At 41.1% G+C, this 24,484-nt stretch overlaps 1 protein-coding gene across 4 annotated transcripts in view; it reads left to right on the forward strand.

Moving 5' to 3' along the window:
• The window catches only part of AFAP1L2 (actin filament associated protein 1 like 2), a 158,673-nt gene that overhangs the window by 71,576 nt on the left and 62,613 nt on the right, over positions 1-24,484 (forward strand). For all 4 annotated transcript variants that reach the window (XM_056529612.1, XM_056529613.1, XM_056529615.1 and 1 more), the window contains exon 5: positions 17,545-17,629. In XM_056529612.1, coding sequence (XP_056385587.1) covers positions 17,545-17,629 — 85 coding nt within the window. The remainder of the gene's footprint in view (positions 1-17,544; positions 17,630-24,484) is intronic.

Consider the following 24,484-nt stretch of genomic DNA (forward strand, 5'->3'; position numbering starts at 1 on the left):
AGGAAGGGCAGCAGTAAATAGGAAACCTAGCCTTAGTCAGCCACCAATTGTGCAAGTTCTCCCACTTATAAACATGAGAGGCTGTAATTGTCATCATAGGTTATAACCTCAACTATGAGAGACAGAATGAGAAAAAAAATCCATAAAATCACATTTTTAAAGATTTTATTTGCAAATTATGGTGGAAAATAAGTATTTGGTCACCTACAAACAAGTAAGATTTCTGCCTCTCACAGACCTGTAACTTCTCCTTTAAGAGTCTCCTCTGTCCTCCACTCGTTACCTGTATTAATGGCTCCTGTTTGAACTTGTTATCAGTATAAAAGACACCTGTCCGCAACCTCAAACAGTCACACTGCAAACTCCACTATGGCCAAGACCAAAGAGCTGTCGAAGGACACCAGAAACAAAAGTATAGACCTGCACCAGGCTGGGAAGACTGAATCTGCAATAGGCAAGCAGCATGGTGTGAAGAAATCAACTGTGGGAGCAATTATTAGAAAATGGAAGACATACAAGACCACTGATAATCTCCCTCGATCTGGGGCTCCACGCAAGATCTCACCCCGTGGTGTCAAAATGATCACAAGAACCGTGAGCAAAAATCCCAGAACCACACATGGGGGGGGGGGGGGGGGAACCTAGTGAATGACCTGCAGAGAGCTGGGACCAAAGTAACAAAGGCTACCATCAGCACCACACTACACCACCAGGACTGAAATCATGCAGTGCCAGACGTGTCCCCCTGCTTAAGCCAGTACATGTCCGGGCCTGTCTGAAGTTTGCTAGAGAGCGTTTGGATGATCCAGAAGAGTGTTGGGAGAATGTCATATGGTCAGATGAAACCAAAGTAGAACTTTGTGGTAAAAACTCGACTCGTCGTGTTTTTCTGCTAAGGGACCAGGACGACTGATCTGTGTAAAGGAAAGAATGAATGGGGCCATGTATTGTGAGATTTTGAGTGAAAACCTCCTTCCATCAGCAAGGGCATTGAAGATGAAACGTGCCTGGGTCTTTCAGCATGACATTGATCCCAAACACACCGCCGGGCAATGAAGGAGTGGCTTCATAAGAAGCATTTCAAGGTCCTGAGTGGCCTAGCCAGTCTCCAGATCTCAACCCAATAGAAAACCTTTGAAGGGAGTTGAAAGTCCGTGTTGCCCAGCGACAGCCCCAAAACATCACTGCTCTAGAGGAGATCTGCATGGAGGAATGGGCCAAAATACCAGCAACAGTGTGTGAGAACCTTGTGGAGACAGAAAACATGTGACCTCTGTCATTGCTAACAAAGGGGATATAACAAAGTATTGAGATGAACTTTTGTTATTGACCAAATACTTATTTTCCAGCATAATTTGCATGAAACTACAACTCCCATTATGCCCAGAGAGTACCTGTTACTCTCCAGCCGTTATAATGTCCATCTGGGCCTGCTGGGAGTTGTAGTTTTCCAACAGCTAAAGCTCTACAGCTTGGAAACCACTGGGGATGACCAAGGGGCCAGATTTAGAATCTTGTAGTTTTGTTTCAATTTTTTTGTGTTTTACTTTTTTTTTCCCCAATCCCTAAACTGTCCCCCCCTCAGCAATCAGGACAGATGGAGGGAAGGGGGTGAGGGGCCGGGTCCGTGGGAAAACTGCTGCCCTGGAATTACTAGAAGAATGCAGGAGCGGGGAAGCCCCGCAGCAGCAGCGACTGCACAGGATGGGGGTATTTCCTGTTCTCCCGCATTCAGGATAATACAGACCCCACATTATATTATCCATCGACTACTACTCTACTGTATATAGCGTCAGGGTGACAAAATACAAAGGTCTATATCAGTGTTTCCCAACCAGTGTGCCTCCAGCTGTTTCAAAACTACAACTCCCAGCATGCCCGGACAGCCAAAGGCTGTCCGGGCATGCTGGGAGTTGTAGTTTTGCAACATGTGGCTTTTTAGCTGTCGCACTACCAGTTTCTTTACTGCTTTTCCTAAACTACAACTCCCATCATGCCTTGAGCACATTCTGAGAACCTGTGGCTCTCCAGGTATTGAAAAACTACAACTCCCATCATGCCCCGAGAGCGCTCAGACAACCTGTAGTTCTTTAGCCCTTGCATAACTACCACTTCCATCATGCATGCGAACGCACTGACAGTCTGTGGCTCTCCAGCTATTGCAAGACTACAACTCCCACCGTGCCCCAAGATCACTCTGACAACCTGTGTTTTTTTTTTAGTCCTTGCAAAACTCCAACTCCCATCATGCCCTGAAAGCACTCTGACAATATGTGGTTCTTCAGGCTTTGCAAAACTAAAACTCATATCATCCCATCATGCCTTTGGCTGTCCGGGTATGCTGGGAGTTGTTGTTTTGCAATAGCTGGAGAGCCACAGGCTGTCAGAGCGCTCTCATGACATGCTGGGAGTTGTAGTTTTGCAATAACTGAATGCACCCTGGTTGGGAAACACTGCTCTGGACACATTTGCAGTTCAGGATTCTGAGAAAGCTGAATGAAGCTTTAGGCCAGTGTTTTCTAAACAGTGTGCCTCCAGCTGTTGGAAAACTACAAATCCCAGCTTTCGGCTGTCCATGCATGCTGGTGGTTGTAGTTTTGCAACAGCTGGGGGCACTTTGTTTGGAAAAAAAAATTGCTTTAAAGGGGTACTCCTGTGGAAAACTTTTTTTTTTTTTTTTAAATCAACTGGTGCCAGAAAGTTAAACAGATTTGTAAATCACTTCTATTAAAATTTTTTAATCCTTCTAGCACTTTTTAGGGGCTGTATACTAAAGAGAAATTCAAAAAAGTAATGCATTTCCTCTGATGTCATGACCACAGTGCTCTCTGCTGACCTCTGCTGTCCATTTTAGGAATTGTCCAGAGCAGCACATGTTTGCTATGGGGATTTTCTCCAGCTCGGGACAGTTCCTAAAATGGACAGCAGAGGTCAGCAGAGAGCACTGTGGTCATGACATCAGAGGAAATGCATTTCTTTTTTTGGATTTCTCTTTAATATACAGCCCCTAAAAAGTACTGGAAGGATTAAGATTTTTTTAATAGAAATAATTTACAAATCTGTTTAACTTTCTGGCACCAGTTGATTTAAAGAAAAAAAAGGTTTCCATGGGAGTACCCCTTTAAGCCATGGTAACGCAACGGAAGTTCTGCAGAATGTTTGGGATATTCCCCAAAACAGCAGTCGCCACCAGAAAAAGCCGGCGCTAGAACCGCTCGGAAATGCGCTGTCTCTATAGTGTATTTCCAGGCGGATTCTGACAAAAGATTTGAAATGTCCTGGAATCGGTAATTCTGCGGCAGATGTTTCCACCGCAGAAATTCCGCCCTGTGCATGGTGCAGCAGAATCCCTTTGAAAACAATTGCACTCTGCTGCAACAGAATGTCCGAGTGGAATTTTTCTGCCGGTTTCCGCTCCGAAGTTCCATCGTGTGAACACGGCCTTAAAGGCGACTTTTTGCCAACTCAACTTTTCCAAGAGCAGATAAGCCCATAGAATCTCTCCCCTTGGACGTGGCTTTGATAAGATTGCGTCATTTTCATTTTTTTTCGCCAGGAGACAGCGTCCCGATTGTTCTTTATAACGTTACAGAAAAAAAAAGAGGGAATTTGCAACTTAATACTGTGAAATTAAAAGCATGCCTGGAATGACACCATCCTCCCGGAGCAGCGTGGGAAGCGGCGCAGCGATAGGCGGACGGACGCTGCTCCAGGTTTTTCTCCAATTTTATTTTTTTGGGTTACAGATTTATTATGCAAATTCCAAGGCAGGGCTGAATTCTCCGTATAATCTTATTGTAGCGAAGACCGGCGGCCGCCTGGATTCAATTTGAGAGGAAAAAGAAAATATTATTCTTTATTAACCCCGAAGTAGTAAACCATGGGACTGGGACCCATGATGCATCTGTGACTTCTAGAAAGATGGCTGCCTTCTGCCCATTGTCTGCTGAAACAAAGGTCTTCATTGAAATATGGCATCAAAATCATCAGCTTCCGCTTCCGTATACGGCGACCCAGATGGAGCATCACAGTGGTAATGTCAATGAAATGGCTGGGCCTTGTGGTGCTACAGCTAATCATGGATGAGGTTGGTGGACATGAGGGTTTTCAGTGGAAATCTCCTGAGCCCCATTGATCAGTAGTGGCAGGGGAGAGCACAATTGAGAGTTATCAATGGGGTCATGTCTCCTGTAGGGTTTCTGGTGGCAGGATAGTGCAATGCCCTTAAAGGGGTACTCCCATGGAAACCTTTTTTTTTATTTATTTATTTATTTTTTTAAATCAACTGGTGCCAGAGAGTTAAACAGATTAGTAAATCGCTTCTATTAAAAAATCTTAATCCTTCCAGTACTTTTTAGGGGCTGTATACTAAAGAGAAATCCAAAAAAGAAATGCATTTCCTCTGATGTCATGACCACAGTGCTCTCTGCTGACCTCTGCTGTCCATTTTAGGAACTGTCCAGAGCTGGAGAAAATCCCCATAGCAAACATATGCTGCTCTGGACAGTTCCTAAAATGGACAGCAGAGGTCAGCAGAGAGCACTGTGGTCATGACATCAGAGGAAATGCATTTCTTTTTTGGATTTCTCTTTAGTATACAGCCCCTAAAAAGTACTGGAAGGATTAAGATTTTTTTAATAGAAGTGATTTACAAATCTGTTTAACTTTCTGGCACCGGTTGATTTAAAAAAAATAATAATAATAATTTTTCCACGGGAGTACCCCTTTAAGGGCATTGCACTATCCTGCCACCGGAAACCCCAGAGGAGACATAACACCATTGATAACCATTGTGCACTCCCCTACCACTACTGATCAATGGGGCTCAGGAGATTTCCACTGACAACCCTCATGTCCACCAACCTCATCCATGATTAGCTGTAGCACCACAACGCCCAGCCATTTCATTGACATTACCACTGTGATGCTCCATCTGGGTCGCCGTATACGGAAGCGGAAGCTGATGATTTTGATGCCATATTTCAATGAAGGTTTCCATGGGAGTACCCCTTTAATGGTCAATGTGCAGGTATTCAGCCAGACACAAAGATGAGAAAAAAGCAACTCAGTCCTTTACTTATAAAAAAAACAGTAATGGAAGAACAGACAAAATAGTGGCTTGGGGGAGGAAGGGCCCCTTAGGTAGAGTCAAGGTAGTAAATGTGGAAAAAGCAACAATCTCCTTTCTGACATAAATGTTCTAGTTCTGAGGATTAGCAGTTGTAACATAATAAAATAGAATAAAGAAACTCAGAGAAGGCAATTTTAATGCTGACTGTAGGGTGCAGGTCTGTGAAGTTCACGATAATCCAGCTCGCTCCACCGATACACCCCCCGACACGGATCCGCACCCAGCCCGGTGCACACAGATTCAAACAAAGAGAAGTGATCCAGCGTGGGTAAGTAGAAATCCAGACTTTATTAGAACTCACGGTAAAAGCAGTACAAGCAACCAGCAGAACAGACGCATTTCAGGCGCATGCGCCCTTCGTCGCTGACGAAGGGCGCATGCGCCTGAAACGCGTCTGATCTGCTGGTTGCTTGTACTGCTTTTACCGGGAGTTCTAATAAAGTCTGGATTTCTACTTACCCACGCTGGATCACTTCTCTTTGTTTGAATCTCCTTTCACGAGTCTATGTAACTCTCTGTAGCTCCTTTCTGCCTTCTACCATGTTCCTCAGGCTAAGTTTCTACTTGGTTTTTTGTGCATGCGTTTTTTGGGTTGAAAAAAAAAACGCCCGAAAAAACGCCAGTGCAATTTCCTGCGTCTGGCGTTTTTTTGGGCGTTTTTTTCATTTGTGTGGAAATTGCACCTTGGCAGTTTTTTTTGGTACCAAAAAAAAAAAAAAAAGGATGCAGCAGTGATGGAAATTTTTTTATCAAACGCAATGTATATATTTTATAACAACATTTTTATTATTTTTTAATAAAGTGTATGTTTCACTTTTTTTTTCTCTATTTTTAAAATTTTTTAGGTAGTACTGCTACTCCCAGCATGGAACAGACTGTTCCATGATGGGAGTAGTAGTACCTGTACTATAGACATATCGCCCCGGGTGTCAGTCCTGACACCCGATGCGATCGTCCATAATATAGCAGAGATGCGGAGCGGCTCTATACATCGCTTGCATCTCTGCTCTGTACTCCGGCCAGTGATGTGAATAGAACATCATTCATATTTTCCGCCCAGAGCTGTGATTGGCCGGATGGTTGCAGCGAATCAGCGCTCTGAGGGAAATATGAATGAATGAGTGGCCGGAGTATAGTGCAGAGATGTGAGCGCTGTATACAGCCGCTCTGCATATCTGCTACAGACAGGACGATCACAGCGGATGTCAGTAGTGATACCCACTGTGATCTTTCCTTAACTGCAAGTACTGCAAGTACACACTCTGCGCCATGCTGGGAGCTGTAGTACCTGCATTAATAGACAGATCACAGTGAGTGTAACTTCTGACACCTGTTGAAATCTATCTATTAATGCAGGTACTACAGCTCCCAGTATGGAGCAGAGTGTACTCCATGTTGGGAGTAGTAGTACCTGCAGTTAAGGAAAGATCACAGCGGATGTCACAACTGACACCCACTGTGATCCTCCTGTATAATGTATAGATGCGGCCGCTCTCCTATGGTCCCCTGCACTGACGTATATATACACATTTTCATATATCCCACAGAGAGCTGTGATTGGCTGGCCAATCACAGTTCTGTGGGAAATATGAATATGCGTATATATACAGCAGTGCAGGGGACCATAGAAGAGCGGCCGCATCTATACATTATACAGGAGGATCGCAACGGGCGATCTGGCAGTTAGTACAGGTACTACTACTCTCATCATGGAACAGTGTGTTCCATGCTGAGAGTAGTAGTACTACCTAAAAAAATGTTAAAAAATAAAGAAAAAAAGGGAAAAACACACACACTCACACACTACATTTTTATTATTGTCGGCTACATTTTTAGGTCCCCGCCCACCTACATAAATTGATCCCTGTTTAAAAAGTTATAAAAAATTTGTTATAAAAAAAGATACATTTCGTTAGATACAATTTTTTCTTCACTACTGTATCTTTTTTTTAACATTTTTTTTAATGGTACCCTGCGAACTTTTATTAAAAAAAGGTATCTCCATCTTTTTTTTGGATCGCTAAAGTCCAAAAAAGATTAAAAACCGCATGCAAAAACGCCAAAGTTAAAACCCACATATCGTTTTTCCTGGCGTTTTTTCACTCCCATAGACTTCTATGGGAGAAAAACGCCACGATTTTGATAAAAAAAAATTGCCAGTGGCTCAATATGCTGCCATTACCAACGATCTGAAAAACGCCAAAAAAAGTGATAAAATTCCAAAAGGATTAAAAAAAACGCCAAAGTGAAAAACGCCAAGTGGAATAAAAATTTTGCGATTTCTCATTGATTTACAGCTAACATCTGGCCTCAGCGTTTTTTGGCTGAAAAAAATCATGCGGCAGAACTGGTGTTTTTCTTGGCGTTTCCCCCCCCCCCCCAAAAAAAAAGCAAGGGGAATTCCAGCCTCAGTGCAATAATGTAAGAATATGGGCTCCCCTCTTTTGCAGCCAGAAGATAAAGTTCATCAGTAGGGGGCAGTATAATACAGTACAATTACAGTACAACGCGAGTAAAACGCATAAACAATAAGTCAGCTATCCTACAACCAACACACTCACCTTATGAGACCAAATAGTGGGACACTGCATCTTTATACATAATCACTGTACCTCATATACAGTGTATTAACATGTCCCTTCTTTGGGGAAGCTCATCCATAAAGAACATCCCCAATCCTTATCCCTCCCCTACCAGTCTGTACAGTTATCATCAGTCAATCAAGCATGAATTCCTGCATCAACCCAACCAGTATGTACAAAATAAAAACCACCCCCTGGCACCAAATGGGCCCCCTCAACTGGCTCCAAAGAGCTAAACAGATTTGTAAATTACTTCTATTAAAAAATCTTAATCCTTTAAGTACTTATGAGCTTCTGGAGTTAAGGTTGTTCTTTTCTGTCTAAGTGCTCTCTGATGACACCTGTCTCGGAAACTGCCCAGTTTAGAAGCAAATCCCCATAGCAAACCTCTTCTAAACTGGGCGGTTCCCAAGACACGTGTCACTAGAGAGCACTTAGACAGAAAAGAACAACCTTAACTTCAGGAGCTCATAAGTACTGAAAGGATTAAGATTTTTTAATAGAAGTAATTTACAAATCTGTTTAACTTTCTGGAGCCAGTTTATATATATAAAAAAAAAGTTTTTTCCTGGATAACCCCTTTAAGCTGGGCCCCATTTTTCCAAGGGCCCCATAGTAGCCGCATGGCCTGCCTTTATGGTATGCTTGCCCATGAACCCAATTCACATTCCTCCGTTAGATGCAATGGTGGAATGAGATCCATCCTCTATAGCGTTGGGTGCAGTGCCGGAGGCTCGTGACGTCATTGCAACGCCCCACTCGTGACGTCATGGCCACGGCCCCCAATGCAAGTTTATGTGAGGGGGCGTGGCTGGCGTCACGGCCCCTCACATAGACTTGCATTGAGGGGGTGTGGCCATGACATCACGAGTGGGGTGTGGCCATGACATCACGAGTGGGGCGTGGCCGTGACGTCTGACCCCCGCGATCAGACAGACATAAGCTGTCTAGGAGCGGAGTACCCCTTTAAGGCTGCTCATGTATCCTAAGTTTGGGAGACGTGCCAGGTGGTTGTATTTCCTCTCGGAGATCGCATTCTCTTCCGGCATGTTTGTATGGGAAAATGTTTGACATTTGCTTCTTTTGGCCGCCATCTTCCCACATTCCCAGCAGAGAAGCTTCGGGCAAAAATAAAAGCTTTATAAATTTAGATCATGTCTTTACCCTTTGTTGATAGAACTGAAAAAAAAAAAATGAAATTTTCCTTTACAACATCCCCCCCCCACAATAATATGTCAGTGCTCCGAAAGATAATAACCAGAAGGGTAAAGGGCGACAACTACAGCTCAGATACTAAATGTGACTCAATGTGTTATTTCACTTATTAAAGGTTAGAGGAGAGAGGCAATCCCTGCTGAGGATAGTGTACAGTACATACCGCCAGAGTGCAACTATTATAATACCGCTCAAGAATATAACTACTATAATACTGCCTCCTATGTACAAGAATATAACTACTATAATACTGCTCCTATATACAAGAATATAACTACTATAATACTGCCTCCTATGTACAAGAATATAACTACTATAATACTGCTCCTATATACAAGAATATAACTACTATAATACTGCTCCTATATACAAGAATATAACTACTATAATACTGCTCCTATATACAAGAATATAACTACTATAATACTGCTCTTATATACAAGAATATAACTACTATAATACTGCTCCTATATACAAGAATATAACTACTATAATACTGCTCCTATATACAAGAATATAACTACTATAATACTGCTCCTATATACAAGAATATAACTACTATAATACTGCTCCTATATACAGGACTATAACTACTATAATACTGCTCCTATATACAAGAATATAACTACTATAATGCTGCTCCTATGTACATGAATATAACTGCTATAATACTGCTCCTATATACAAGAATATATCTACTATAATACTGCCTGCTATATACAAGAATATAACTACTATAATACTGCTCCTATATACAAGAATATAACTACTATAATACTGCTCCTATATACAAGAATATATCTACTATAATACTGCCCCTATATACAGGAATATAACTAATATAATACTGCTCCTATATACAAGAATATAACTACTATAATACTGCCTCCTATATACAAGAATATAACTACAATAATACTGCTCCTATATACAAGAATATAACTACTATAATACTGCTCCTATATACAAGAATATATCTACTATAATACAGCCCCTTATATACAAGAATATAACTACTACAATACTGCCTCCTATATACAAGACTATAACTACTATAATACTGCTCCTATATACAAGAATATAACTACTATAATACTACCTCCTATATACAAGAATATAATTACTATAATACTGCCTCCTATATACAAGAATATAACTACTATAATACTGCTCCTATATACAAGAATATAACTACTATAATACTGCTCCTATATACAAGAATATAACTACTATAATACTGCCCCTATATACAAGAATATAACTACTATAATACTGCTCCTATATACAAGAATATAACTACTATAATACTGCACCCTATATACAAGATTATAACTACTATAATACTGCACCCTATATACAAGAATATAACTACTATAATACTGCTCCTATATACAAGAATATAACTACTATAATACTGCACCCTATATACAAGAATATATCTACTATAATACTGCTCCTATATACAAGAATATAACTACTATAATACTGCTCCTATATACAAGAATATAACTACTATAATACTGCTCCTATATACAAGAATATAACTACTATAATACTTCACCTATATATAAGAATATAACTACCATAATACTGCCCCTATATACAAGAATATAACTACTATAATACTGCCCCTATATACAAGAATATAACTACTATAATACTGCTCCTATATACAAGAATATAACTACTATAATACTGCTCCTATATACAAGAATATAACTACTATAATACTGCTCCTATATACAAGAATATAACTACTATAATACTGCTCCTATATACAAGAGTATAACTACTATAATACTGCTCCTATATACAAGAATATAACTACTATAATACTGCTCCTATATACAAGAATATAACTACTATAATACTGCCTCCTATATACAAGAATATAACTACTATAATACTGCCTCCTATATACAAGAATATAACAACTATAATACTACTCCTATATACAAGAATATAACTACTATAATACTGCTCCTATATACAAGAATATAACTACTATAATACTGCTCCTATATACAAGGATATAACTACTATAATACTGCTCCTATATACAAGAATATAACTACTATAATACTGCTCCTATATACAAGAATATAACTACTATAATACTGCTCCTATATACAAGAATATAACTAATATAATACTGCTCCTATATACAAGAATATAACTACTATAATACTGCTCCTATATACAAGAATATAACTACTATAATACTGCTCCTATATACAAGAATATAACTACTATAATACTGCCTCCTATATACAAGAATATAACTACTATAATACTGCCTCCTATATACAAGAATATAACTACAATAATACTGCTCCTATATACAAGAATATAACTACTATAATACTGCTCCTATATACAAGAATATATCTACTATAATACAGCCCCTTATATACAAGAATATAACTACTACAATACTGCCTCCTATATACAAGACTATAACTACTATAATACTGCTCCTATATACAAGAATATAACTACTATAATACTACCTCCTATATACAAGAATATAATTACTATAATACTGCCTCCTATATACAAGAATATAACTACTATAATACTGCTCCTATATACAAGAATATAACTACTATAATACTGCTCCTATATACAAGAATATAACTACTATAATACTGCCCCTATATACAAGAATATAACTACTATAATACTGCTCCTATATACAAGAATATAACTACTATAATACTGCACCCTATATACAAGATTATAACTACTATAATACTGCACCCTATATACAAGAATATAACTACTATAATACTGCTCCTATATACAAGAATATAACTACTATAATACTGCACCCTATATACAAGAATATATCTACTATAATACTGCTCCTATATACAAGAATATAACTACTATAATACTGCTCCTATATACAAGAATATAACTACTATAATACTGCTCCTATATACAAGAATATAACTACTATAATACTTCACCTATATATAAAAATATAACTACCATAATACTGCCCCTATATACAAGAATATAACTACTATAATACTGCCCCTATATACAAGAATATAACTACTATAATACTGCTCCTATATACAAGAATATAACTACTATAATACTGCCCCTATATACAAGAATATAACTACTATAATACTGCTCCTATATACAAGAATATAACTACTATAATACTGCTCCTATATACAAGAATATAACTACTATAATACTGCTCCTATATACAAGAATATAACTACTATAATACTGCTCCTATATACAAGAGTATAACTACTATAATACTGCTCCTATATACAAGAATATAACTACTATAATACTGCTCCTATATACAAGAATATAACTACTATAATACTGCCTCCTATATACAAGAATATAACTACTATAATACTGCCTCCTATATACAAGAATATAACTACTATAATACTACTCCTATATACAAGAATATAACTACTATAATACTGCTCCTATATACAAGAATATAACTACTATAATACTGCTCCTATATACAAGGATATAACTACTATAATACTGCTCCTATATACAAGAATATAACTACTATAATACTGCTCCTATATACAAGAATATAACTACTATAATACTGCTCCTATATACAAGAATATAACTACTATAATACTGCTCCTATATACAAGAATATAACTACTATAATACTGCTCCTATATACAAGAATATAACTACTATAATACTGCTCCTATATACAAGAATATAACTACTATAATACTGCCTCCTATATACAAGAATATAACTACTATAATACTGCCTCCTATATACAAGAATATAACTACTATAATACTACTCCTATATACAAGAATATAACTACTATAATACTGCTCCTATATACAAGAATATAACTACTATAATACTGCTCCTATATACAAGAATATAACTACTATAATACTGCTCCTATATACAAGAATATAACTACTATAATACTGCTCCTATATACAAGAATATAACTACTATAATACTGCTCCTATATACAAGAATATAACTACTATAATATTGCCTCCTATATACAAGAATATAACTACTATAATACTGCTCCTATATACAAGAATATAACTACTATAATACTGCTCCTATATACAAGAATATAACTACTATAATACTGCTCCTATATACAAGAATATAACTACTACAATACTGCCCCTATATACAAGAATATAACTACTATAATACTGCTCCTATATACAAGAATATAACTACTATAATACTGCCTCCTATATACAAGAATATAACTACTATAATACTGCTCCTATATACAAGAATATAACTACTATAATACTGCCCCTATATACAAGAATATAACTACTATAATACTGCTCCTATATACAAGAATATAACTACTATAATACTGCTCCTATATACAAGAATATAACAACTATAATACTGCTCCTATATACAAGAATATAACTACTATAATACTGCCTCCTATATACAAGAATATAACTACTATAATACTGCTCCTATATACAAGAATATAACTACTATAATACTGCTCCTATATACAAGAATATAACTACTATAATACTGCTCCTATATACAAGAATATAACTACTATAATACTGCTCCTATATACAAGAATATAACTACTATAATACTGCCTCCTATATACAAGAATATAACTACTATAATACTGCTCCTATATACAAGAATATAACTACTATAATACTGCCTCCTATATACAAGAATATAACTACTATAATACTGCTCCTATATACAAGAATATAACTACTATAATACTGCTCCTATATACAAGAATATAACTACTATAATACTGCTCCTATATACAAGAATATAACTACTATAATATTGCCTCCTATATACAAGAATATAACTACTATAATACTGCCTCCTATATACAAGAATATAACTACTATAATACTGCCTCCTATACACAAGAATATAACTACTATAATATTGCCTCCTATATACAAGAATATAACTACTATAATATTGCCTCCTATATACAAGAATATAACTACTATAATACTGCCTCCTATATACAAGAATATAACTACTATAATACTGCTCCTATATACAAGAATATAACTACTATAATACTGCCTCCTATATACAAGAATATAACTACTATAATACTGCCTCCTATATACAAGAATATAACTACTATAATACTGCTCCTATATACAAGAATATAACTACTATAATATTGCCTCCTATATACAAGAATATAACTACTATAATACTGCCTCCTATATACAAGAATATAACTACTATAATACTGCCCCTATGTACATGAATATAACTAATATAATACTGCTCATATATACAAGAATAGAACTACTATAATACTGCTCCTATATACAAGAATATAACTACTATAACACTGCTCCTATATACAAGAATATAACTACTATAATACTGCTCCTATATACAAGAATATAACTACTATAATACTGCTCCTATATACAAGAATATAACTACTATAATACTGCCTCCTATATACAAGGATATAACTACTATAATACTGCTCCTATATACAAGAATATAACTACTATAATACTGCACCTATATACAAGAATATAACTACTATAATACTGCTCCTATATACAAGAATATAACTACTATAATACTGCTCCTATATACAAGAATATAACTACTATAATACTGCTCCTATATACAAGAATATAACTACTATAATATTGCCATTCTGATTTATGATAAGTGTTGAAAGCTAAACACGTCTTTTGGGGTCGGGGCTTTCATCATCTCAGTTAGATCTTATGGGGTGGGGGTAGGCGTCTCTTACATGCAGATTTAGGGGTGGGTGGTCTCTGCAGTGTTCCCCCCTTATTCAGAATGTTACCCCCTGTGGCTGTTCCCAGCTGTCAGTGGGATCGGTGAGTCATCTTGGAGGGTCCGCTCCCCCCCCCCCCTCGGACCTCGGTGTAACGTCCACAGACTGGCTCGGCTCCATGGTTCCCACACAGTTCCTCTAACCCATCGGAAACAAATAGATCTTTATTTACGCCCAGACCGGCCCGTCCACCAGGGTATGGAGGGAGGAGATGCTGGGATTTGTGGTTCTTTACAGACCAAGGTGCCTCATTCCTTTGCTTAGCCCTTGTGCCCTAAACTTTCAGCATCTAGGTCTGTGATCTCCAAACTGCGGACCTCTGTATGTTGCAAAACTACAACTCCCAGCATGCCCAGACAGCCGCTGGCTGTCCGGGCATGCTGGGAGTTGTAGTTTTGCAACAGCTGGAAGGGCACAGGTGGTAAATCCTGATCTAGTCGTTGAGTGTAACAGTGTCTGGTGTATATATATATATATATATATATATATAACATATACTGTATCTGTGCTGTGATACAATGTAATCTACAGATCACTGATCTGATCTTATAAGGGTTCTCTAGGATTAGAAGAAGCTTTCTTTCAGAAACAGCGCCACTCTTGCCCTCAGGTTATGTGTGGTATTGCAGCTTAGTTCCATTAATGGGAACAGATCAAAGTTGTTATTCCACCCACAGCCTGATGACTCTTGTGGCACTGTTTTTGGAAGAGAGCAAGATAACTCCTTTAAAGTGAAAGTCCAACTCTCGCACAACTCTGCACAAGTGATGACTCCACATAGAGCCCCAGTGATGACCCCATATAGAGCCCCAGTGATGACCCCCACATAAGGCCCCGGTGATGACCCCATATAGAGCCCCAGTGATGACCCCCACATAAGGCCCCGGTGATGACCCCATATAGAGCCCCAGTGATGACCCCATATAGAGCCCCAGTGATGACCCCCACATAGGATCTGAGTGATGACCCCATATAGAGCCCCAGTGATGACCCCCACACAGGATCTGAGTGATGACCCCATATAGAGCCCCAGTGATGACCCCATATAGAGCCCCAGTGATGACCCCCACATAGGATCTGAGTGATGACCCCATATAGAGCCCCAGTGATGACCCTGCATAGGGCCCCGGGGATGACCCCATATAGAGCCCCAGTGATGACCCCCACATAGGACATGAGTGATGACCCCATATAGAGCCCCAGTGATGACCCCCACATAGGACCTGAGTGATGACCCCATATAGAGCCCCAGTGATGACCCCCACATAGGACCTGAGTGATGACCCTATATAGGGCCCCAGTAATTCTTATATGGGGTGACCATATAGGGCAACAGATATGACCCTGCATAGGGCCCTATTGATGACCCCCATATGGCCACAGTGATGAGCTGATATAGAGCCCCAGTGATGACCCCCCCATAGGGCCCCAGGGATGACCCCCATATAGAGCCCCAGTGATGACCCCATATAGAGCCCCAGTGATGACCCCATATAGAGCCCCAGTGATGACCCCACATAGGACCTCAGTGATGACCCTATATAAGGCGCCAGTAATGCTTATATGGGATGACCATATGGGGCAACAGATATGACCCTGCATAGGGTCCTAATGATGAACCTGCATAGGGCCCCAGTGATGACCCCACATAGGGCCACAGTGATGACCCGATATAGAACCTCAGTGATGACCCCACATAGGGCTCCAGTAATGATCCCTATATAGAGCCCCAGTGATGCTTTTTTGGGGTGACCATATAGGGCAACAGATATGACCTGCATAAGGCCCTAATGATGACCCTGCATAGGACCTCAGTGATGACCCCACATAGGACCTCAGTGATTAACCTATACAGGGCCCCAGTGATGCTTATATGGGGGGACCATATAGGGCAACAGATATGACCCTGCATAGGGCCCCAGTGATGACCCCTAGAGATGAGCGAACTTACAGTAAATTCGATTCGTCACAAACTTCTCCGCTCGGCAGTTGATGACTTTTCCTGCATAAATTAGTTCAGCTTTCAGGTGCTCCCGTGGGCTGGAAAAGGTGGATACAGTCCTAGGAAAGAGTCTCTAATTTACGCAGGATAAGTCACCAACTGCCGAGCCGAGAAGTTCGTGACGAATCGAATTTACTGTAAGTTCGCTCATCTCTAATGACCCCACATAGGGCCACAGTGATGACCCCATATAGAACCACAGTGATGACCGCACATGACCCTATATAGGGCCTCAGTGATGCTTTTATGGGGTGACCATATAGGGCAACAGATATGACCTGCATATGGCCCTAATGATGACCCCGCATAGGGCCACAGTGATGACCCCACATAGGGCCCCAGTGATCACTCCACTTATGGCACCCAGTGATGCCCCCACATAGGGCCACAGTGATGACCCCACATAGGGCCCCAGTTATCACTCCACTTATGGCACCCAGTGATGCCCCCACTTCGGGCCCCATTACATAGTGCTCATTTACTTGTTACTTTTTACCTGTGTATTCTGCGTGTATCTAAACTGGACATTATCTTACATGATACAACATCTCCAGCCAGTGGCTTTTGTATTACTGTGGGTGGAGTTTAGCAGTCATGTGACTTTGTGCTCTGATCTCTGACCTCTGTGTACTAATGTAAGGGGTGGAGCCTCACAAGCGTTTACTTTCCTGATCTTTTTGGCGCACACACAACATCATGATGCGGAGCCACAATTCAGGCATAGTAATCGTGCGCAAATGTGTCCAATCGGTAACAATGTATCTTCTTTATATTTCAGATCCCAGAGAAGACACAGTCGCCTAAAGCGGACACCCAGGAGGGTTACTACGAGGAGGCCGAGCCCTACGACCCCTCCGCCATCGGTACGATATTCCTTCTCGATTAAAGGGAATGTGTCCTCATTTTTTTGTGATAGGATGTCACTTATTTTTATGGTAGATAAAAAAAACTTAAGGGCTTTTATTGTTAGTTCAGATTTTTGTGCTATGCAAAACCCACTGCGCAAAAGTGTGCCGCGCAAAATTTATTATGTTGCGCGCGTCACTTTATAAATTTGCGTAAAAATGACAGGAAGCCCCTGGATTGGGCAAAACAGGGCAAAAGGGTCACACGCGTTCCAATACCAGCCAGCGCACTGGCGTACGTGCAAGTTTAGCGCACCAACTAGTGCGTCTGCTAACCACGCCCCCTGGAGGCGCACAATAAGAATGACAAAGCTGGCGCTAAATTTACCAACTCTGCAGGTACATGCCAGTCGATAAATTCCCCGCTATGTACTGACAACCACTTTCCTATAGGCTTAAATGGCGCACATTTATTTTTCAAACAATGGCGGCAAATTTTCTGCAATTTTACGGAAGCTTTTTTTAAAATAAAAATTCTCTGTGTGAACAAAGCCTTATAAGGAGCTTTAACCTGCAAAATATTGGTCTGAAGTGTGGCCGCTCTATGGTATACACAGCTGTGACCATGAGATGACCTGTAAACCTCTGGATGATGACCCAGCACATCCGGCGCAGCCAGTCCTGATAACGTGTACCCCAGATGAAGCCGTATAAATAGCTGTAATCTTCTGCGCTTTGTATGTGAAATATCTTCGGTTCCTTTCGAGATCTGGACCAGGAGTGAAGGACGCGGACGCTGATAAAGACGATTATTTACATAGCTGAAATATTTCCGTATCGCCAAATATTTTACTGGTGAATAGTAATGGATCGGCTCTGAACGAGCTGCAGTGTAAAGAATGGGGGGCGGACTAAGCAGCAGCAGGGGTCTCTGAGTAAGACGCAGGTGTAGTTTAATGGATATAGCCGAAACCAATGGGGCAAACCTACAGTCTGAACCAGTGTTTCCCAAACAGGGTGCCTCCAGCTGTTGCAAAACTACAACTCCCAGCATGCCCGGACAGGGGTTTCTTTATTGTAGTTCAGTACAGTCAGGTTTGCATGCAGGGGAGCGGGATGGAATAGACGCGGGGGGATGCAAGCTGTCGCCGGACTGCACTGCATTGCGTGTTAGCACCGAAGAGATATCAGGTGGGGCTTCCAGGGACTGTGCGAAACCTGTTGGAATCGGGTCCTGTTCACACAGCAGTATACGGAGGGGCCGAGATTACTCTTTTCTTGTATATCATACAGTATATGTTTTCTTTTGTGGTGACCCAAAGTGCAAGAGATTACTCTGGTGATTATGATGGTGATGATAATGATGATGGTGATGATGATGGTGATGATGATGATAATGGTGATGACAATGGTGATGATGATGATGATGATGGTGATGATGATGGTGATGATGATGGTGATGATAATGTTGATGATGATGGGGATGATGATGGGGATGATGATGATGATGGTGATGATGATGGTGATGATAATGGTGATGATGGTGATGATGATGGTGATGATGATGGTGATGATTATAGTGATGATAATGGTGATGATAATGGTGATGATGATGTTGATGATGATGATGATGGTGATAATGATGGTGATGATGATGGTGATGATGATGGTGATGATGATGGTGGTGGTGATGATGGTGATGATAATGGTGATGATGGTGATGATAATGGTGATGATGGTGATGATGATGGTGATGATAATGGTGATGATGGTGATGATGATGGTGATGATGATGGTGATTATGGTGGTGATGATGGTGATGATGATGGTGATGATGATGGTGATGACAATGGTGATGATGGTGGTGATGATGATGATGGTGATGATAATGGTGATGATGATGGTGATGATGATGGTGATGATAATGGTGGTGATGATGGTGGTGATAATGGTGATGATGGTGATGATAATGATGATAATGGTGATGATAATGGTGATGATGATGGTGATGATGGTGGTGATGATGGTGATGATGATGGTGGTGATGATGATAATGGTGATGATAATGATGATAATGATGATGATAATGATGATAATGGTGATGATGATGGTGATGATAATGGTGATGATAATGATGATAATGGTGATGATAATGGTGATGATGATGGTGATGATAATGGTGATGAAGGTGATGATGATAATGGTGATGATAATGATGATAATGGTGATGATAATGGTGATGATGATGGTGATGATAATGGTGATGAATGTGATGATGATAATGATGATGATAATGATGATAATGGTGATGATAATGATGATAATGGTGATGATAATGGTGGTGATGATGATGATGGTGATGATAATGGTGATGATGATGATGATGATGGTGATGATAATGGTGATGATGATGATAATGGTGATGATGATAATGGTGATAATGATGATGATAATGGGGATGATGATGATAATGGGGATGATGATGATAATGGTGATAATGATGATGATAATGGTGATGATGATGATGATAATGGTGATGATGATGGTGATGATGATGATGATGATGATGATAATGGTGATGATGGTGATGATGATGATGGTGATTATGATGATAATGGTGATGATGGTGATGATGATGATGGTGATGATGATGATAATGGTGATGATGGTGATGATGATAATAATGGTGATGATGGTGGTGATGATGATGACAGTGATAATGATGATGATGGAGATTGTAATAATGATGGGGGTGATGAGGATGATTAATGATGATGGTGAAGATGATGATCATCATCATCACGATGATAGGGATGATGGTGGTGATCATGAGGATGATGGTGATTGTGATGATGATGGTGATTGTGATAATGATGGTGGTGGTAAGGCTGTCATAAGGCCAAAAGCTATCCAGGCACACTGGGAGTTGTAGTTTTGCAACTGCTGGAGGCACACTGTTTGGGAAACACTGGGCAGGAAGACCCCGTCCCTCCTCCTGCAGTGTGACTCCTGTGTTCCGGCGTTGCGCACATTTCCAGCTGTTTCTGGGATTTTGCAGGGACCATAGAGTTTGTGTCCGGACAATGGCCCTGATTTACTATTGTAAACCTGACCTGTTTTGTTGGGTTTGTGCGCCAGATTCTGACACATTGCGCCAGAATTTGCACCACAATTTAGGCGCAAAAAGGGGCGTGACTGCATAGGAAAGGTAATAGTCACCAAAAGGGGCGTGTCTCCAACATTTTAGAAAAAAACAACATATTTACTAAGGTTTCCACAGAAAATGTGGTGGATTTGAGCTGAGGAAAACCCGACAGATCAGAACAGGTGTAAAAAAGAAAAACGTAGGGAAAAGTGCAAAATGTAGGAAACCTTAATAAATACCGAGGAAAATACCTGTTGGGGAAAAGACACAAAAGAAAACTCCACAACGCTCGTAGTAAATTAGCGCCATTGTCTCAGTTTCGCTTTGTTGGTACAGAGGTGTCTATACTGGGAGTTGTGGTTCGGCGCCGGCAGGAGACGCTTCCTCATAGAGGGTTATGGGTAATAATTGCAGTTTTTCTTCTCGTTCTCCGGTCCCTTCTTCCTCTTTCCGTGTTTCGCTCTCGTCGCTCTTTGTTGTAGGATGAGGAATTTTTGTTCTGTTAAAATATTTTTAAACCATTGTAGTAATTTATATCCGAGATCACGACTATGGGGGAGATTTATCAAAACCTGTGCAGAGGAGAAGTTGCCATAGCGACCAATCAAATCGCTTCTTTTATTATTCAGAGGCCTTGTTAAAAATGAAAGAAGCGATCTGATTGGTTGCTATGGGCAACGTCTCCTCTGCACAGGTTTTGATAAATCTCCCCCATTAATTTCCTTAATCTACGATTTTAATTGCAAGATGATATTGATGATTGTGATGATGGAGATAATGATAATAATTATGATGGCGGTAGTGATGGTAATGGTGATGATAATGGTGGGAGTTTGACAGTGTAGTGGAGGCATATGGCGGTATAGTGGGGCATTTGACAGTGCAGTGGAGGCATATGGCGGTATAGTGGGACATTTGACAGTGCAGTGGAGGCATATGGCGGTATAGTGGGACATTTGACAGTGCAGTGGAGGCATATGGTGGTATAGTGGGACATTTGACAGTGTAGTGGAGGCATATGGTGGTATAGTGGGGCATTTGACAGTGCAGTGGAGGCATATGGCGGTATAGTGGGACATTTGACAGTGTAGTGGAGGCATATGGCAGTATAGTGGGGCATTTGACAGTGCAGTGGAGGCATATGGCGGTATAGTGGAGCATTTGACAATGCAGTTGAGGCATATGGCGGTATAGTGGGGCATTTGACAGTGTAGTGGAGGCATATGGTGGTATAGTGGGGCATTTGACAGTGCAGTGGAGGCATATGGCGGTATAGTGGGGCATTTGACAGTGCAGTTGAGGCATGTGCCGGCACAGTAGTGGCAAATGGCGGTACAGTGGGGCCCCTCACACTTCTATGTACATCCCGGTATGGATCCATTTTTAATGCCTGGACTCTTCATACATGAGGCCTCAGAGTGATGATGACTCCTTACTCCTGTAATGTAAAGTATGGGGGGGTACAGTAGTCAGTGGAGGTGAACGGTCGCACTACTTGGGTCACTTTCCTATACACTGACAATAGACGCCATATCTTATTACACAAATAAACCTTTCCCATGCGGCTCCACATATCAGCTTTCCGGGAATGAGAAAAAGGAAAATTTCCTTCCTAAAGGTCAGAGGAGTCAAAGCGCGGCCCCTCGGTCACCCCCTCATCCCACCAGACCTTACAGTGCGGGTGTCATTACCGTGTATACGTCACGTCTGTTTATCTTCTGATGTTATATCTGAGATATATTTAGACTTACAATGCGGTCAATACAAAGGGGCGGGGCTAGGCATTTATACTTCGTGTTCCGCGCCATATTTTGCCATGGAATTAGCTTGTGCACTAGAATGAAGCAATGTTTTGATTGGGTAACCAAAGATGAGCGCTCGGTGGCATCATTTCCTCCAAAATATGGTACAATACATGTGATCCGCACATATCCTCAAGCAATGGGGCCAAATGGATGGATGTGCCCCCCCCCCCCTCCCCCCCACACACTCTGTTTCCTAAACTCCCTAAACCCTACACGCCATCCTTATAATAGGGGAATGGGACCAACATTACCTGCTCCCACCTCTATGGCCCGAAATAAGGCTCACAGAAGTATGTGTGGTGTCCCGGTACAGAACCTGGTTCTGTACAGTCCTAAAGTCCCCTCAGGTAGAGTCCCTCAGGTCCACAGGGCTCTCCTGCAGGGTCCCCCCTAAGTCATTATATGGTATTGTCTTATTAAGTATGTTCATCTTGTCAGAATTCAGCAGGCTGATGGTGGATCCTCTGTGTCAGAGAGGGATTGGCGTGGACCGTACCGGTTCTAAGTTGCTACTGGTTTTCACCAGAACCCGCTGCAAAGCGTGATGGTCTTGCTGCGGCGGTAGCAACCAGGTCGTGTCCACCGGTAGCGGCTCAACCTCACTGACTGCTGAGACTGGCGTGGTACAGGTGGACTAGACAGAGGCGAGGTCAGACATAGCAGAAGGTCAGGGCAGGCGGCAGAAGGTCTGGTAACACTGGTAAGGGCATACACAAAAACGCTTTCACTAGGCATGAGGCAACAAGATCCGGCAAGGACAGGAAGGGGAAGTGGGTTTATATATACATGGAGCAGGGAAGCTAATTGACACTGATTGGGCCAGGCACCAATTAGTGGTGCACTGGCCCTTTAAATCTTAGAGAGCCGGCGCGCGCGCGTGCACCCTAGAGAGTAGAGCCGCGCGCGCCAGGACGTGACAGCCGGGGAACGGGACAGGCGAGTAGATTGGGATGCGACCCGCGGGCGGACGCGTCCCGCTACGCGGATCGCATCCCCGCCGGCAGTGACAGTGCAGCGCTCCCAGTCAGCGGGTCTGACCGGGGCGCTGCAGAGAGGAGAACGCCGCGAGCGCTCCGGGGAGGAGCAGGGACCCGGAGCGCTCGGCGTAACACATTTATTATAAGTATTGTACAGTGAATGTAAGTAATATATGAAGGTTGATAGGACGTTTACCCTGTATAGGACCTTCCTATGGTCATGTGATATGTCATGTGATATGTGATCACATGATATACCAAGAGTTCCAGAGGCACAGGTAACCCAGGCAACCAGCTACCAATGGGCTTTAGTCCAGCGCCTGATATATAAAGGGCTGTAGTCGCCACATTCTCTCTCTTGGTTCCTGCAAGGAAAGCACAAGTCCTGTACAAGTCTCGTCCATCGTATCTAGGCCAAAGCCTATAAACCTGCAGTCACATCACATCTGTGCGTACAAGTCTCTACTGTCCCTACAAAGTGATAACAGTAGTACAGTGGCCGCATCATTATTACTGCAACTACAAGTCCAAGCAATCCTGAGAGGTTCCCTGTGTCCCGGTCACCTCTGTGGAGTTGGCTATTTGTAAGGACTGTTTTCTGCCTTCTTCAGTAAAGTTCCAGTTGCATCAAAACCTGCTTTGAACTCTCATTTACTATATGTTGTTTTGGGTTGGTTGTCGGCGGTGCCCTACACCATGCAACCACATCTTGGCGTCACGAACACTAGGGGTTAACAACATCTTGCCCCAGGGGTTAATACCATCTGGCCCCGCTACCTACACTGCTACACCCCGTGGTCCCGCTATAACACTGGTGGCCTACCACATAGGAGTGCCACCTCGGTCAGGGGTCCACCTAGTAGACACCCGTATGATGAATGTCAAATGGTGAACATGGAATAAAGTAAAAAATTAGGACATTTCCCCGTCTGGCGCCTGCCCCCCA

The sequence above is a fragment of the Hyla sarda genome, chromosome 7 (genome assembly GCF_029499605.1).
Source record: "Hyla sarda isolate aHylSar1 chromosome 7, aHylSar1.hap1, whole genome shotgun sequence".
In the NCBI taxonomy this organism is placed as follows: Eukaryota; Metazoa; Chordata; class Amphibia; order Anura; family Hylidae; genus Hyla; species Hyla sarda.